Raw genomic sequence first — 16,025 nt, forward strand, 5'->3', positions numbered from 1 at the left:
TCAAAAGGGCTACAGTGCCAGCGCCTTGGGTTTGTGTTTCTGTTAGGCCTGGGTCCTGCCTCAATTTCAGAACAGATATTTTAGAATAAATATTTTAATCGTGACGTTTTAATGTTCTTTTTTAATGTGCAGTCATTTAATAAAAGTGCTTATATAGCAGCTGGAGTCATAGGCTATTAGCTCCAAAAGACTGAGAGAATTCCTGAGTTAAGCTAAACCAGCAGGGTCTTGATAAATGAAATGGCTTAATTAAATGAAATTCTTGAAATATAAATGGAATTTAAGTTATTAAAGTTATTAAAGTTATTTATTTATTTTCAACAAGGGGAGCCTGTCCTCCCACGACTATTAGCCTATAGATAGGGAACATAATATTTGCAATAGTGGTAATGTTTATTGAATGTATTATGTATGATGCAAATGATAAAATTTTAAAGATAATGATTCATTTATAATCTTTAAGACATAAAACAACTGGCGTGGAGGGAGGCAGTGGGCAGTGAAGTGTCCCTCATTGTCTGTTCGGTCTGGGCTGTGGTATCTGGCTCAACAACACTGATATAATGAATAATCAAATAAGCAAACTATTCTGCATCATTGTAGTCATGGCTACAGTCTCTCTGTGTATATTAAAAGTAAATGTCAGTACTGTGCCTACATGTATTTAGGACTAGCCTACAATCTCTCAGTTGCCTATTGATTACAGGGGCCAGGAGTCGAGGTATCATGCTTACCAACCAAACAACCATTAACCCGTCCAGAGCAAAGCCCACACACTGTTCCCCTCTGAGACTAATCGTTATTTATTTAAGGGTACAGAAATAGCTGCTCCATGTGAGATCTATAGCTGCAGCGATTGTCGAAGATATATAAATGAGGATTATTTTTCTTTGTGGGTGCCTTCTGTTTTTATGGCATTTTATGTATTTGTGGTTGGCAGTCTTCCTTTTCGCCTTGGAGATTTTGATGGAGAAAGGGGAATTTTGAAATGCCAGGTCATGTGGGTGTCGTGATGAAGCAGGAGTGTTTATGCAGAACCACATGTGTCACTTTTTAAAAAAAGAACCAGCTGTAGACCTACAGGCTCATAACCCATGTCTGTGTACCCAGAGTTTGTAAAGAGTCTGGGTTTCTGTAGGATTCTGAGGGCTATAAGCCACAGTATCTCCAGTTGGTTAAGTGCAGTTCTCCATCAAGGACATTTCTGAGTAAACAAGTGAGATAAATTACACTAATGCCCCGAGGAACCTTTATACAGCATACTCCACTCTGGAAATTAGTTAGAGAAACTTTTTACATTACCAAGATACAAGGCATGTAGAATCAGTGATTATTATTATTGTTATTATTTTAGAGAATTATGCAGATTGCACAGTTTTGCAAAAACATTTGTTTTTGTAGTCAGAGTCTGCAAAATTCAGAAGAAAAAAATCCTTTAATATATAAAAGTCAAATATAATAGAAGGGATAAAGTTTGGCTTGACAAAGAGGGAGATTCTGTACGTGGCTAACACAGAGATTTTTGTTTGTGTCTCATAAAATGTAGCCTATCTAATCAATATTATCTTAATGAAGATAATATTCAAATATAGGCTATGTATTTCTTAATATATGTGACTGCATATTAAAATGTATATGTTAAAACACTTACTAAAGTGTGTTCTTTGGAATATTGTTTCCTATGGTGTTTGATTTCCAAGAAAAGCAGTCAGTGTGGAAATAAGACAAGAGAGAGCAAACATATTGCACATGTCTACCATAAAAACAGCAGTTACACAATCAGGTTGGTAATGTAGATTTTGCTGTGTTGCACTTTAAGCTATTGTAAAAATGGAAATGTCAAGATAGTGAGATAAGAGTTTTGACTGTGATATCCAGTAGTGAGTGCAAATTAATAAAGAAAAAAATATTATTATTATTTTAGTATTAATAAACAAATAATCACAGTTCAAGTCTTAAGGGATAGTTTATTTAACATTCACAGGCCATTAAACAGCTCACCTTCAAAATACAAGTTCTTTCTCTTTGTTTTTTTAGTGCATGTAAAAGACGCAGGAGGGCGCGCTTAGTTAAACATTCGCTTATTTGGCGTCTTCGGGCCGCCGTACGTTTAAGAAACAAGATCATATGACTGCTATCAGGATGTCCACAAATGTTAAAGGGAGTTAAACCGAGCTAATGCCATGAATCCCAATGCCGGTACAAAACCGGGTATAACGTTATTTGGGGCTACGGGTCACGTATTTCTTGAAGCATAAGGTATGTATTAGCGCATTTCGTAAGAACAGTTATTGACCAACACAACAGTTGGAGCGTCAGGAAGAGTTACCAGTGTCGAATTATTTTTGGTTAACAATATTAAAATAACAGTGTAGGTAACTTTACATTGTGTAGCTTGTCTAGATACTTGAGTTTTCTTTTATAGTGGTAAAAAATAATAATAATATGGCGTTCTTTAAATTACCGTTAGCTTACATAACACAAATAGGAAGAGATGACAATCGGCTTGCATGTGTTTACAGAAGAGAAACAGCGTGATGAATGTCTGGGTGTGAAATCCCACCCTTTTTATGCTACGTGTAATTTTACAAGCCTGTTTTATTACCCAAATTAATGTCCTGTCTTTATAGCAATGATAAATATATTCTTTATGTATATTCGGATTAGAATAATTGTTTTTTTTCTTGCAGTAGTTTGGAATATTTCTGTTGATATAATATGTTTCACCCTTTTTAGGATGTCAACCGCTAAGGCCGATCAGACAACGGTTGTACACAGACTTGCCACATTACTGCGAAATAATGGTATAGAATCAGTATTGAAATTTTGTCATTGTTAATTTCAGCAGGTACACCAGGCCCAGTTCCAGGCAAAAACAAACAAAACAAACAAAAAAAATAATGTAACAAAGATGTTGTCCACAGTCACTCATCTAGATTTTTGCAAGGTTTGGAGTGAGAAGGATTCAAGTTGAGAATTGAATGTTATTTTCTTTATGTTGAAGACATGGAGACAAAGCAATGTAATCCATATTTATAACTGCAAATTTGGTCACTGCTATGTAAGATAATGTTTGCATGTTGACAGAGATAGTCAATCGAATCTGAGAGTGCTTTTGCATTTGTTTGAGTATGCTTCGCATGCTGAAGCAATGTATTATGTTGGTCTCTGTATAGGTGACTCTGTACTGGATGGTTCCAGTACTCTTACTCTGCAAGTGGGATGTTTACAGCACCTGACACAACTTTTTGAGCGGCACCTTCTCTCACGAACACATCAGCATGGTTTTCTGGCCCTGCCGTCCCACCCAGCAGACACTGCCTCCCTGCTGGAAGTCCAGTTCCTATTCGACATGCTGCAGAAGACCGTATCACTCAAGGTACTGAAGGTTCTGATGATGCTTCGATTTATCTATGACATTATGCACTTATTAGGAGTAGAGCTTGATATTGATAGACAGAAGAAAAAATGTATTCCATATTAATTAGTAGTACTACATTTTGGTATACCTTCCTTTAATTCAGATTTCTAACTAAGTGTGTAAGTGTCTTGACTAATCCTTATTGCATTGATCCAATACACTGAGCTGTTGTTGCAATGATTTGATCATATATGTCTGTAAAACAGCTTGTTAATCCACCTGGTGTGAAACTACAGTATGTTGTGAAAATCTTCCCTTTCAAGTCCCTCAAACATTTAGAGGTATTTCAGAACAAACCAACCAAATTCATTAAATTATGTTTGTTGCTTTATTCTGCCATATTATCCTAAATGGTGCTTTTTGTTTGATTATCGTATTTAGCTCAAGCGTATTCCTCCTCATTGCCTGGAGGGTCTTAGAGGAGTGTATTCTCAGCTGGAAGTCTTCACTTGCTCAAAAGGTGTCAGCTCTCTAGAGGTAATTTTTGCACCAACAAGCACTGGCACAGTGACTATAAATTTAACCATGTTTGCATACAGAATGTAATTGTGTGTGTGTTTTATAGGAGCTTCTCTCTCTGTGTGGAGGCGATCTTAGCTCAGCTCTACCCTGGTTAGAACTTCATACCCTTAATTTCAGTTACAATTCCATTTCCCATCTTGACGAGTCACTAGTAAGAATCTCTTGTTTTAAACTTATAAAATAGGTTATTAAATAGAGTAACAGAAATTGGAATCTGCATGTAACAATTTTCTAAATTGTTTTAGAGTCTGTTGAATGTCCTGAAGTGGCTTGACTTGAGCCACAACAAGATCCAAGATTGTGCTGAATTTTTGAAGGTAGGTTGTGTTTGTTATTGCTTGGTATTTTTTTTTTTTTTTTTCATTACCAGTACTAGACAGAAGGTATTTTTTTTTTCACAATTCTTTGTCAATTTTCTTTGTGTTTTTGTTAATATAAATGGATTTTGTTAATATATATGGCTTTGTTAATATAAATGGCTTTTGTTAATATAAATGGAGTTTTACACGCTTGGTGGTAACTGGATGTTTAATCAAATTAGCCAAAATAATAAACAATCATGTAATGGGTGGTAGATGGGTAGTCTTTAAAAATGCTAAATTGGACAAAATAAGAATAGTGTGAATTTATTTCTTCCTTTTCTGTCTACGTAAGTGAAGGGATACCATTGCACACCTAATACAAATTCTCATGCATGATATCACAAGTAGTGGGCAGTGCCCTTTTGCATGATTCAGGGCCCCCCTAGATTTGTGGTATACTAAATGTTAGGACAACATGGATTTATTCATACCTTTTCTGTCTCCATCACCTCTTACTGAACTGGAGCATCTGAATTTAGCCTATAATAACCTCCAGAGAGCACCAGTGCTGGGCCTCAGTGCCCAAGCCAAACTCACAGCCTTGATCCTTAGAAACAATGAACTGGAAACTATCAATGGTAAGTTTTCCATTTATCACCCTTAAATGTTGAATTTATTTTAAGCTTTTTAATCGACACACATGGTGGCTTTTTAAAATTTTTGAGAACAATTTGAAATAAATTAAGAGAATGTTAACTGAGTGTCAGTACATCATTTGACAACATGGTCTTTAGTGTATATTGTTTAAAATGGTATTTAATATTCTATTCAATGCATATTTTTATGTAACATATACAATACTGTATATGTGATGCAACCATTTGTGTGTTTTTGAATAGTGTAACAAACTGTGATTAGTTTGAATAAACAGTTTTAGTTTACTAAAATAAAGGTTAATCTAACCTAAATGAATTATCCTAAATGCAGGGGTGGAGCAGTTGTCATCACTTCAGTCTCTTGACCTGGCTTATAACCTTCTTATGGAGCATTCTCAGTTGGCACCTCTGTCCCTCCTTCATAATCTCAATATAGTAAGATAAACGCACCTTGTCTAAGTAATGCTTAGCTTAAACTGTTTCAATTATAGGAAAGTGATTATCCTCAATCTCAGATTTCAGTCTTTGCATTTTTATGATGCAACAGTTACAGATTTCTGATCATAATTACACATTTGAATACTACGTTTTCTATCTCACCCAACTGGATCTTATTGTACAATCCCAATATGAATAATTTCCTCTGAAGAATGTAATATATCCTATTTTCATTTGTCTTCTCCTATAAACCACTTTGACTGTTTTCTGATCTCTTTTCAGTTAACTTTGGAGGGAAACCCTTTGTATTTTCAGAAGACACACAGGGTATTGACTATACACCACCTCTCTCCACGAGCTGCTTGCCAAGGGGTGAGACGTTCTCTGTTGGCGAACAACTATAAACAGTGCACATCCTCAAAGTTATTATTTTAATTGGTCCTCATGTTAAAGCTTATCTAGTATAGATCATACTGATCATACGAGCTGCTTGCCAAGGGGTGAGACGTTCTCTGTTGGCGAACAACTATAAACAGTGCACATCCTCAAAGTTATTATTTTAATTGGTCCTCATGTTAAAGCTTATCTAGTATGATCTGTTTATATGATGTGGCTTTCAAAATTCTGAAGCAGTCTCTGAATTGCTACAATGAATGTTTAAATTAGCAACTATAGTATATCTACATCATTGATTGTGTTCATGTTTACCATAACAACAACAGGGAGGTGCCAGTGCCCCCTTTTTTCTGATGTCATTCTTAAAAGAAATAGTGAGATGTTTGCTTGTAGATCTTTCTCGCTGTTCTGCAGATGTTTTAGAGTTGTAAGCTGACGTTATAATGTCTGCTTGAGTTTCAGCTCCAGCTGGATGGCACCCCTCTGTCCCAGTCTGATCTGCTGGTGGGTATCAAATGTTACTTCATGTGTCTTCTCAGGTCATTCCACCCTCTTTGTTTCTCATGCTCTATTTTGGGAGGCAAATCTGCTTTTAATTTACAATAGAATAGTGGGCAACAAAGTGCTTTACTTCCTCTGACCAAATGGTCTTTTTAAAACTGTAATTGGCTGCAGGCATGGCCCAACAATCACTAAATGACATTTAGTGTTTAGTAAATGTTTAACCACATGACATCTGATGTAAAGATGAAAAAAATATTAAATGAATCACGTTTAACAATGACTCAGAAATGTTTAATATGTGACAACTAATTTAAAAGACAGATAGATAGATGTTTCCTCATATATTCGTGTTTTTGGACACTTACTTTGACTTAGGTCAATGGTGCTTCACTGACTGCATGTGATAGTGACACCCAGTGTTCATACAGTATAATGATTTGTTAAGGTTTTTTTTTCTTTTCCCTTTATTCAGTTCCATCACACAAAGACTTAATGTGAACAGGGAAACATTGCACATCTCAAAGCATGCAAAACATAACAACAGCAACAACAAAAATTCTAACTGAATACAAACGTACATATAAACAAAAACAATAAAAATAAGAAAAAATAAAACAGGATAAAAAAATATACATTAGGGCAGTTACATAAATTTGAAAAGTTTTAGAATTTGTATTGTTTTTATAAGCTTCTTATTTTGTGATCTTATATCAGAAAGGGTTTCAAAATCTATTTTAAGATCAGTGTTACAAAATGTAATATATGATGGTTTCTTTTGAAATACTTTTGACTTTTTGACTAATATACATGTGTTTATCAGAAAAAGATGGGTTTTGATAACAAAGTAAAATATCATGAGGTTCAAAATTAAGGGCTTTGTTTATTATTATTTTTTTTTTTTGTTATGTCTATTTTAATGTTGTAATGTAATTTTGTAGAAAAAGTGAAATATAAAGATGTTTTTTATTTATGTTTTTGTTTTGTTTTTAATGTTGATGCAATGATATTGTCACTTATTTTGACATATCTCACAAGATATTCAATTCATTGTAATAAACTGTAGTAAATAAAAGAGAAAACTAATATTGTAAATGTTAAAAAAAAAAAAAAAAACTACTTTTAATTTCAAAAAATATTTAGCCGTGTTGGACACACATCTGTTAGCATGATTACAATATTTTTTTTTTTATTACAAGTAACGCCCAAGAGGTAACTTTATTTGGACTTGGTGGGAAGTGGGAAGATATCAATTAACTCATTCCATTTTTACACAGAAGTATTTGGTATTGACCAAACTCAACCTTTAACCCTGTCCCCCAGGTTAATAAACAGTTGTTTCTGTTTATGAGAAATGTAGACTTTTTATATTTTTTTTTTATAAGATTTCATTTATGGTCTGTATTTATTGGTAATAAATAACAAAATTATACACATAAGTTCTGTGGGTCTTGTGACATTAAAAAAAATATATATTTAATTTTTATTTATTTATTACATTTTTCACAGATCTTACCTAAACCTGGACAGCTGGTTGGTCAGATGTCCCGCACTTCTCAACAAGTTTCTATGGCACCTGACCAAGGAGGACAGGAAGTGTCCAGTGGAGGTGGGGACATGACTGACAGTCTGACTGTAAGCATATCAGGAGTGACCAGAGTTCGGAAGAGGAGAAACAAAGTAAGCACATGTCTAAAATGTGGCCGGAAGTTTTTGTGGTACACAGTTAAACTAAATGAAAATGATTGTTGATGATGCGAAGCCACCCTAAAATTAAGATCTGATTCATGACATGAATCATGACAAGTGCAAATTTTTGCCATTTGCAGAACAGTAAGGGTGAGGAGAGCCAGTATTTCAGAGCCCAGTGACACAGACCATGAGGTCAGAGTGCAGTCCGCTTTACAAGGTGATGAAAATATGAGTTAAGTGAGCTTGTGTGTTTATTAAGCATATGTGTTACGCTTCTCATGTGAAATGTTTGATTCTATTCAGATATTGTCCTCCCCCATAAGGAGGATATTGAGAGAATGGACAGTTTTCGAGAGCAGTTAGGAGAGGACTGGCTACGCTACCAGCATCACCTTGATGATACTCCAGTCAACCCAGCTTTCCCAGTAGTGGACAGTGTAACCATTAAAGTGAACACCAACAGCCACTGTTCTCCCGCACCCCCCCTGCTTAAAACTAACACACCTCCAGCCAGTCTGCAATTGCTCCCCCCTCCGCTGCTGTCTTCTGAACTGAAAGAGAATGAGGACAAAGAAGAGATGGAGAGCACAGACCTGCAGCCTGAGACAGAGTCCACCTTGCAGTGCACAGGCCATAGTCCCCTGAACACTGAATCTACTCTTGAGACGAGTCTAGGAAACACTCAGGCTACAACTGAGGCCTACTCTGACCCAAAACCACCACCAGAGGAAGAAGATGATGACAGGGGAGGTCTGTTTGTTTTTTCCTAGGGATACATTGATACTGATAACTATACTTTATGTACTGATATTTTAAATGTGATATTACCATCCACATTATCGGTTTTCACTAATGCATATGGCTATTTTCAGTGTGGCATTTCCATTTACATTATATCACTTGATAGATTTGTTTATTGATTTATTTATTTTTATGTAAACTGCTGTTTGAAGGTTTTGGGTTGGTAAGATGTGCAGTGTTTTTGAAAAAAGTCTCTTATGCTCACCAAGGCTGCATTTATTTGATCAAAAATATAGTAAAACAGTAATATTGTAAAATATTACTTAAATTTGAAATACCTGTTTTCTATTTTAATATATTTTAAAACACAATTTATTCCTTTGGCAAAGCTGAATTTTCAGCACCCATTACTCCAGGTTTTAGTGTTCACATGATCCTTCAGCAATCATTCTTATATGCTGATTTAATTATTAACGGCCTTTACATTTACATTTATTTTGAAAGATAAAGCTCGCGATTATGGAAAGGGCCGTTACATTTCTGACTAGTGCTTGTGGTGTTCGGCCAATCACAATGCACTGGGTCAGTTGGCCAATCAGAGCAGACTGCCCTTGTCAGAAGGAGGGACTTTGTAGAAAATGACATGTTTGAGAGATGCGGGGCATAGAGGACCTACAATAATGTACAGTATTTGAAAAATAATGTTTTTTTTTTTAACATTAAAGCATGTCAACATATTCTGTTACACCAAATACACAAAATAACGATCTTTAAAACATCATATGACCCCCTTTAATGCATCCTTGCTGAATAAAAGATTTTATTAAAAGAAAAAAAAAACTTATCCAAAACCTTTGAACAGTAATGTATTCAGGAATATTGTTCTCTTAAGTAATTGTAGTTGGCTTCTTTTTCATTTGTTTTTCGTAGCTTGAGTGTTTTTGCAAGCTTAACGTTTAAAGTAGTTTCTTCAACTCTGAGTACCATACACAGTAACACCAGCAGTAGGACAAAAATGTGGTGGACCAAACATTTGGAGCTACTTTGTTTCTGCAAATATTTGTTTGTGTATTTACAGTGCTAAAAGGATTGTGGTACTTGCTTGAAAAATCTTGATATCTCTTATCTCTTCATGATATTTTCATTGTCTTATAACCTGTCTAGTTTGTGTCTATAACTCTATTACACTTGCACTCTGTTTAACAGTTGACCTGTGCAGACCAATGCTGGTGGGGCTGGTCCTAGAGGACATGGAGAGAGATCGGAAAAGGGCCTCTGAACCGCTTTTCCTACGAGTGCGACAGGGTCACATGCTGGAGGTAGACATGCACCAGGGGTGTGTTAAAACACGAGTGGAACTAGATAGTCTGCAGGATGTCATCGCCACTGAGGCCACCTGCACGTTGGAGGTCAGATGACATATTTTCTGTTCATATGGATCTACTGTATAATATGATTTATTGAGTTTCACACTCTCTTTTTAAATTTTATAGAAGGTGGAGATGACTCACCCAGCCCTGGAGCTCCACTTCCGGTACATTAGTCGTGAAAGACGTAAACGTTGTTACATAATGTTGGATGACAAGCCACAGGAAGCATTACAGGTCAGGAGGATCATTCATCATTAGACAATCAGATATTATCAACTAGTGCTTGGGATATAATCCTAAAATGACAACAGATATTAGAAATAGGGGTGCACTGATCCATAAATCTTTAGTATAAATTCAATTTCTGACATCAAGAATTAGGATTTTAACTAGTGAAAAATGAATAGTTGATATTAAAAATGTATATCCTACAAAGTAAAAAATCTGCTTGCAAAGGTATATAATTTAATAATTCAGAAAATTCAGTGACGGATATCAGTAATAGTTTTTGCTAGTAGAAATTAAATATTTGATATTAAGAATTTAATATATGCTATTTATGTTATTTTTTGATATATCAAACACATCATTTGTGTTTTTATTAGTGGAAATGTCCCTGATATCAGCAATGCTAGAGACATAGAAGTATTCGCCATCAAGTGCGACTTTTGTCATCTAATGACATTAGGGAAAAAGTCTAATTTCTATTTTGTGGCAGAATTTGATGTGACTTTAATCGTGATCCTCAGACAGTTTGGGGCAAAAGAGGCAGTTTGTGCGCTTATGCACAATCGCCGTCTTACTCAAATATGCTCTTTCAGTCCTCCAATGTTTTGTCCAGATTTTATTTTCTTACTTTTTATCTACAGAGAAACAATACTGTGCAAAAGTCTTAGGCCTTTAGTATTTTCACCAAAAAAGGGTTTAAACCAGTTATTTCTATCTTTTGCTGTAGTGTGTTAGTAGGAAGTATCAGTTTCCATTTCCCAACATTCCTTTTACCATTAATTGTGATAATCTAGTGAGATTTTTGCATGCCTGACAACAGACAGTGCTCCACACAGAGATCTGATCTCACCATCACTGAGTCCATCTGGAATTACAAGAAGAAATTCAGAAGGACCAAGGCAACGTCTCAAAAACCCATGAAGAAACCTTCCTACAGAGCTACCTGAAAACCTATGTACAAGTGTATCTAGAACAAAAAAGCTATTTTAAATGCAAAAGGATTGTCACACCAAATGTTGATTTGATGTAGTTAATGGAAGTTCATTGATAAATAAAATCTATTTATGACATTATTTTTGAAGGCATCCTCAATTTACAACATTTTTACACAAGTGCCTAAAACTTTACACAGTACTATAGCTTTGTAGGATGGTTTCTTTCAAGTGTATTGGAAACGTTGCCACAGTTCTTCTGGATTTAGTCTTTCTCAGTTTTTTTCTGATTCTTCATGTAATTCCAGATGGACTCGATGTTGGTGAGATCAGATCTCTGTGTGAAGCACTCCCAGATAGCACACGTACATCTGCAAGATGTCTGTTAATGATCACTTGATCTAGAAAGCATCTACTGTGTACAAACATCTGACAGACATCTGTAAGATGTCAATTCTAAATCATAAACATCTAATATACGTCTATTTGACATCTGAGAGGAAATGTCCTATAGACGTATTGCAGAATAGCAAACACTAAAAAAAAAAAATTTTGCATAAGTAAATTCAGACGTCTCTGTGATGTACGTGTGCTATTAGTGCTGGCTGTTGTCAGACTGCTTGTGTATACAAAAATCTCACTGGATTATTACAATTACTGCAAAAAGATTTTTGCACAGTACTGTTTATCTTTATCGAGATGTATGTTTGTATACAAAATGATGTGTTATACAACAGTTTAATCTTCAATAACTGCACCATGTTTGGTTAGTTATTGATTAGTGGTTTGAATAAAAATAAAAATAAAAAACACACACGAAGACAGAAAATATATCTTTGAATTTATTGTTTTCCACTGCATGATTTTAACCCATCTATGTTGCATGTGATATGATTGTATTTACTGATTTCCAGCATATCAAAACTAGATTTTAATTTAATGTTAGTGTTTCCTAATGTGAATTCTATGAATGTTAATGTCAATGTGTTGCAATACACTTGAAAAAGCTTAGCATTTAAAAAACAAAAACAAAAAAAAAACAATGTGATCAGTATCAGCCTCAAAATTCCTGATTGTTGCACCACTAAGTACAGGCTAAGTGATTGGCGGTTTCACAACCTACTGTATGCAACCTGAGTCTTTGCAGTGTTTGGAAAGGATGCACTTACAAAATGTATTTTGACACATTCCCACAATTTGTTGACTTTTTGATGAAACTTTAAAATTTAAAGCAATGTGATATTAATTAATATCAGAATTCTGACTCCTCAGGTATTATTGGAGGTTCTCTCAAGAGTCGTGGAGGAAAACAAGCAACAGGTATATGAGGAGAGACCAGAGACAGTTTGGCTACAGTGCCTAAAGTGTCAGACTGAGTTCTGTCAGCCAGCCACTGAATCCGACAGCAGCCTGAGTCACCTGGATGAGCTAAGGAATGACCGTAAGCATATGACCCTAACAATCAAAAAGATCATTATTTTTCTGTAATGAGCAAGGCCCTAGAAGCATAGGCGGACAAACACTCCTGCCAGAACATTCCAGGGAGTGGTACAAATACATGCAACTCTCAGCACAAAGCAATTACAATCATTCACTCTAGCATGACTCTGGTTGCCACCACCTCCTTGCAATTAAACACCGTATTCTAATATGCCACAATTGATAGTTTTCACGTGACATCACCAGGGCTCGAATTGAGGGGGGGTGGCATCCCCCTGGTGGAAAAAAATGACAAAAAGCATTCCCCCTAACCATCCCCTTTAGATTAATAATATTGTGTATTATGTAAAATTTATCGTGCAGATTAAATGTTAAAATTCTCTACTTATGATAATTCACGAACTAAATAGCGGCAATTGGCCAATCAGAACTCGGTACTGTAACAAGCTGCCACAAGCTGAAGCAAGTCTCCGTCTTTTTTCATGCAAAATGCTTCAAGCAAAATTTTTGAAGTTCATAAAAAGGAAGACAACAGAAAAGGTATGATTGTTCCTTGATTAGAATTTAAAGACATTCCCCTGGCATAATGTCATTGTGCTGTATGTGACTGTGAGGGACTGAGAGATGACAGTAGAGTATGACCGCGACTTTGCAAAAAAACAAAGAAAAACACATCTTCAGAAGCGTTCCAGAAGCATTCACTGCGCGATGAAGCCCATTAGAATGCAGTCAGAATGCCCTTATAATTCAAGCAATGAAATAAAAAAAATACCCATGTATAAATTTGTATGATTTTATATTCATTGCACAAGCAAGATACTTTTCTGAAAATTAGCACATAAATAGGCCTATGCTAAAAATTTTATACAACAGTGTAGAGCACTGTTTTTGAACAAATCATGTGAGCCAGTAATTCAACAGTCCATTCACTTGTTTCGTTTCTAATTGATTTAGTCGTTTTGAACGAATAGTTTGATTTGACATGACAGTCCTAAACCAGCCAAGGTGCCAGCACAAAAACACATTCAGCAAAATATTAATTAGCAGTATTGACCCAAATTTCTCCATTTCAGGCCCCAGAAGAAAAAAAGAAGCTTAAAAATAATAGTTGAATAAGGCTATTTGTTTCATTAAATAAAAACCTTTTTAGACAAATTTTGTAATCATTGTGTAAAATTAGCTATGGGACAAACCCATTTTTTTCAAATACCTTTGTTTTGTCCTTTTGAGAGGTGATCAAAATATTTGCGGCTGTGAAACAGATGTTGTCCTGCAGTTCTATGGATGTTTTGGCTCCAGATTTACAAGCCGGTCATGTGACCGAAAACTGTGAATAGTAGGGACTACAACAGTAGATTAATACTGGTTATTATCATGGCTGCACTTTTTTTTATATCCCAGCTTTCAGCACAAGATAGAGTTAATCATAAAAGATGAATCAGGCTTACCATGAGTGGGCGATTGTCTTGTTGGAGCATGAGAGGACCTGGATAAAATGTACCACCAAAGAATTTCATGAATACGGAATAATTGCCAAACATTGGGTGTGAGAGCTTTTTTTTCTTTGGACTCCATCAAGCAGCCTATAATTTTATCATGTGACCTATTTTCAGCGTAACCCACTGTAACATCCTGCAGGCCTATTTCTCTTTAATGAATGGGTTGATACACAGTTCATCCTCCTCCTCTGCAGTGCATGCTGCATAGTTTTAAAACGTGCTTTGACACGCAAACCGGAGGTTCTGGGACATTTGTTCAGCTGCTTTCAGTCTGTTTGCTTGGAGTCCTGCAGATCATCTGGGCCAAACACATAGTTAGTTCTGCATGGGGCAGAGATCAATGAGGGTGTTTATTTTAAGAGCATTAACATCCTTAAAATAAATCTGAAGGGAAGAGTATGTTGAAAACTCTGTCCTGTAGTGAGTGTTACCTTGAAAAGCATAGGTGGAGGTCTTTGATTTTCTTTTTTGCTGCCATTTGAACACTTGAACTGTATTAGAGGGTCTTGGATGTCTCAAGATAGGAGCATTTATCTTTATATACCTTATTTTGTTTATTTTTTCAGGCTGTACTGTCACCTGCTCAGAGTGCAATAGTGATCATGTAGTTGAGTTGGCTGCCCAATCAGCTCCTTCCACCAGTACACCATTTGAACAGAATGATGCCAGATACTTCACCTTTGATGAAAGGGACAGCACAGTTCAACTCAAGCACAATGAGGTCTGGGTTTATGCTCTTTTTGACTTGATATTGACAGTGTAATGTTAATGTTCTCTTTGTACTCACTTAACTTGCTTAATTCCTCTAGGCATTGGTCCCAGGACAGTCTTTGCAATCCCGTGGCAGCCCCCTCCATTCAACTCACCATTCAGAGGCCTCCACAGAGGAAACTGCATCTTACTTCCACACAGCCCATAGCTTCCTGTCTAATTGTTTGACTAATCAAAATGAGACATGGGTTGACCAGAGAACCTCTCAACTAATCAACTTTATCACAACTGATAGACAGGGTAGCTCAGAGGAGCTTAAGGAGAAGGTGACTGACAATTCCTACTACAACAGCTATCAAAAACATCAGGACCAACAATCACCGAAGTGCACAGAAGGCTCCAACAATGGTAGGTGGTCCACTCTCGGGATGAAGATCAGAAGAGTTGTTAAAATGGGGGACAGTAATGAGAATATGTTAAAAGAAGAAAAAAATAGCCTGAAAAGGATTCAGACTCTGACTGGAAATGGCAAGAAAAGCTGTGGTTATTGGACCCAGGCCTGTTTTAGGATTGCCAGTTAAATAATGTAGCCTTGAAACTCATTGACCAAACTAATGTAGCCTTGAAAATCATTGACTGAACTGAGAGCTTTGTAAACATGACTAAAAGTATAGAATTATAGGAAGTTTTCTTTTTTCACTTGTATTTGTAGATGCCACATATTAAATTGGTACCAGAGAATTAAATGTTTGGCAGGCCTTCCTGGCCATGTGAACTAATTTTGAAGATATTGATGTTACGGGTACCTGTATACTGTTGTAATATCAGTTTGTTAGTTTTTTTTTTTTTTTTTTGGCATAGTAGCTTGTAATTTTTTATTCCATTGAGAGATTTAAACATTAGCATAATTTTCATTTCAGCTCAGTTTGACCTGCTTTCAGAGACAGTGGACCATCGGCTTCAGCTGTTCCTGGATGTGGAAGTGTTTGGGGGAGAAGAGGAGCTTCGCTGCTTTTTAAAGGCATGATAACCTGTATAAAATGCCCTCAATAAAATTAACCAGAAATGTAGAGACACATTTAAAGAGGATATCTACCTAGACAAACCAACAATCCATGATAGATCTTTTATTTATAAAAGTAAATTTATGATCTTCCGCCATATCATATCCAGAAA

The 16,025-nt window shown here is 35.8% G+C and overlaps 1 protein-coding gene across 1 annotated transcript in view; it reads left to right on the top strand.

Moving 5' to 3' along the window:
- The first annotated feature begins 2,094 nt into the window (after window positions 1-2,094).
- LOC109102384 (serine/threonine kinase 11 interacting protein) overlaps window positions 2,095-16,025 on the top strand; it is a 32,939-nt gene continuing 19,008 nt past the window's right edge. The window contains 20 exon segments of the mRNA XM_042725738.1: window positions 2,095-2,259; window positions 2,737-2,804; window positions 3,177-3,379; window positions 3,628-3,702; window positions 3,803-3,898; window positions 3,987-4,094; window positions 4,189-4,260; window positions 4,754-4,883; window positions 5,233-5,336; window positions 5,622-5,711; window positions 6,198-6,239; window positions 7,746-7,926; window positions 8,071-8,145; window positions 8,232-8,678; window positions 9,876-10,078; window positions 10,163-10,273; window positions 12,472-12,640; window positions 14,705-14,859; window positions 14,948-15,257; window positions 15,770-15,870. Of these exon segments, the coding sequence (XP_042581672.1) occupies window positions 2,738-2,804; window positions 3,177-3,379; window positions 3,628-3,702; window positions 3,803-3,898; window positions 3,987-4,094; window positions 4,189-4,260; window positions 4,754-4,883; window positions 5,233-5,336; window positions 5,622-5,711; window positions 6,198-6,239; window positions 7,746-7,926; window positions 8,071-8,145; window positions 8,232-8,678; window positions 9,876-10,078; window positions 10,163-10,273; window positions 12,472-12,640; window positions 14,705-14,859; window positions 14,948-15,257; window positions 15,770-15,870 (2,739 nt within the window). The 5' untranslated portion in view covers window positions 2,095-2,259; window position 2,737.

This window comes from Cyprinus carpio, chromosome B6 (assembly GCF_018340385.1).
Source record: "Cyprinus carpio isolate SPL01 chromosome B6, ASM1834038v1, whole genome shotgun sequence".
Taxonomy (NCBI): Eukaryota; Metazoa; Chordata; class Actinopteri; order Cypriniformes; family Cyprinidae; genus Cyprinus; species Cyprinus carpio.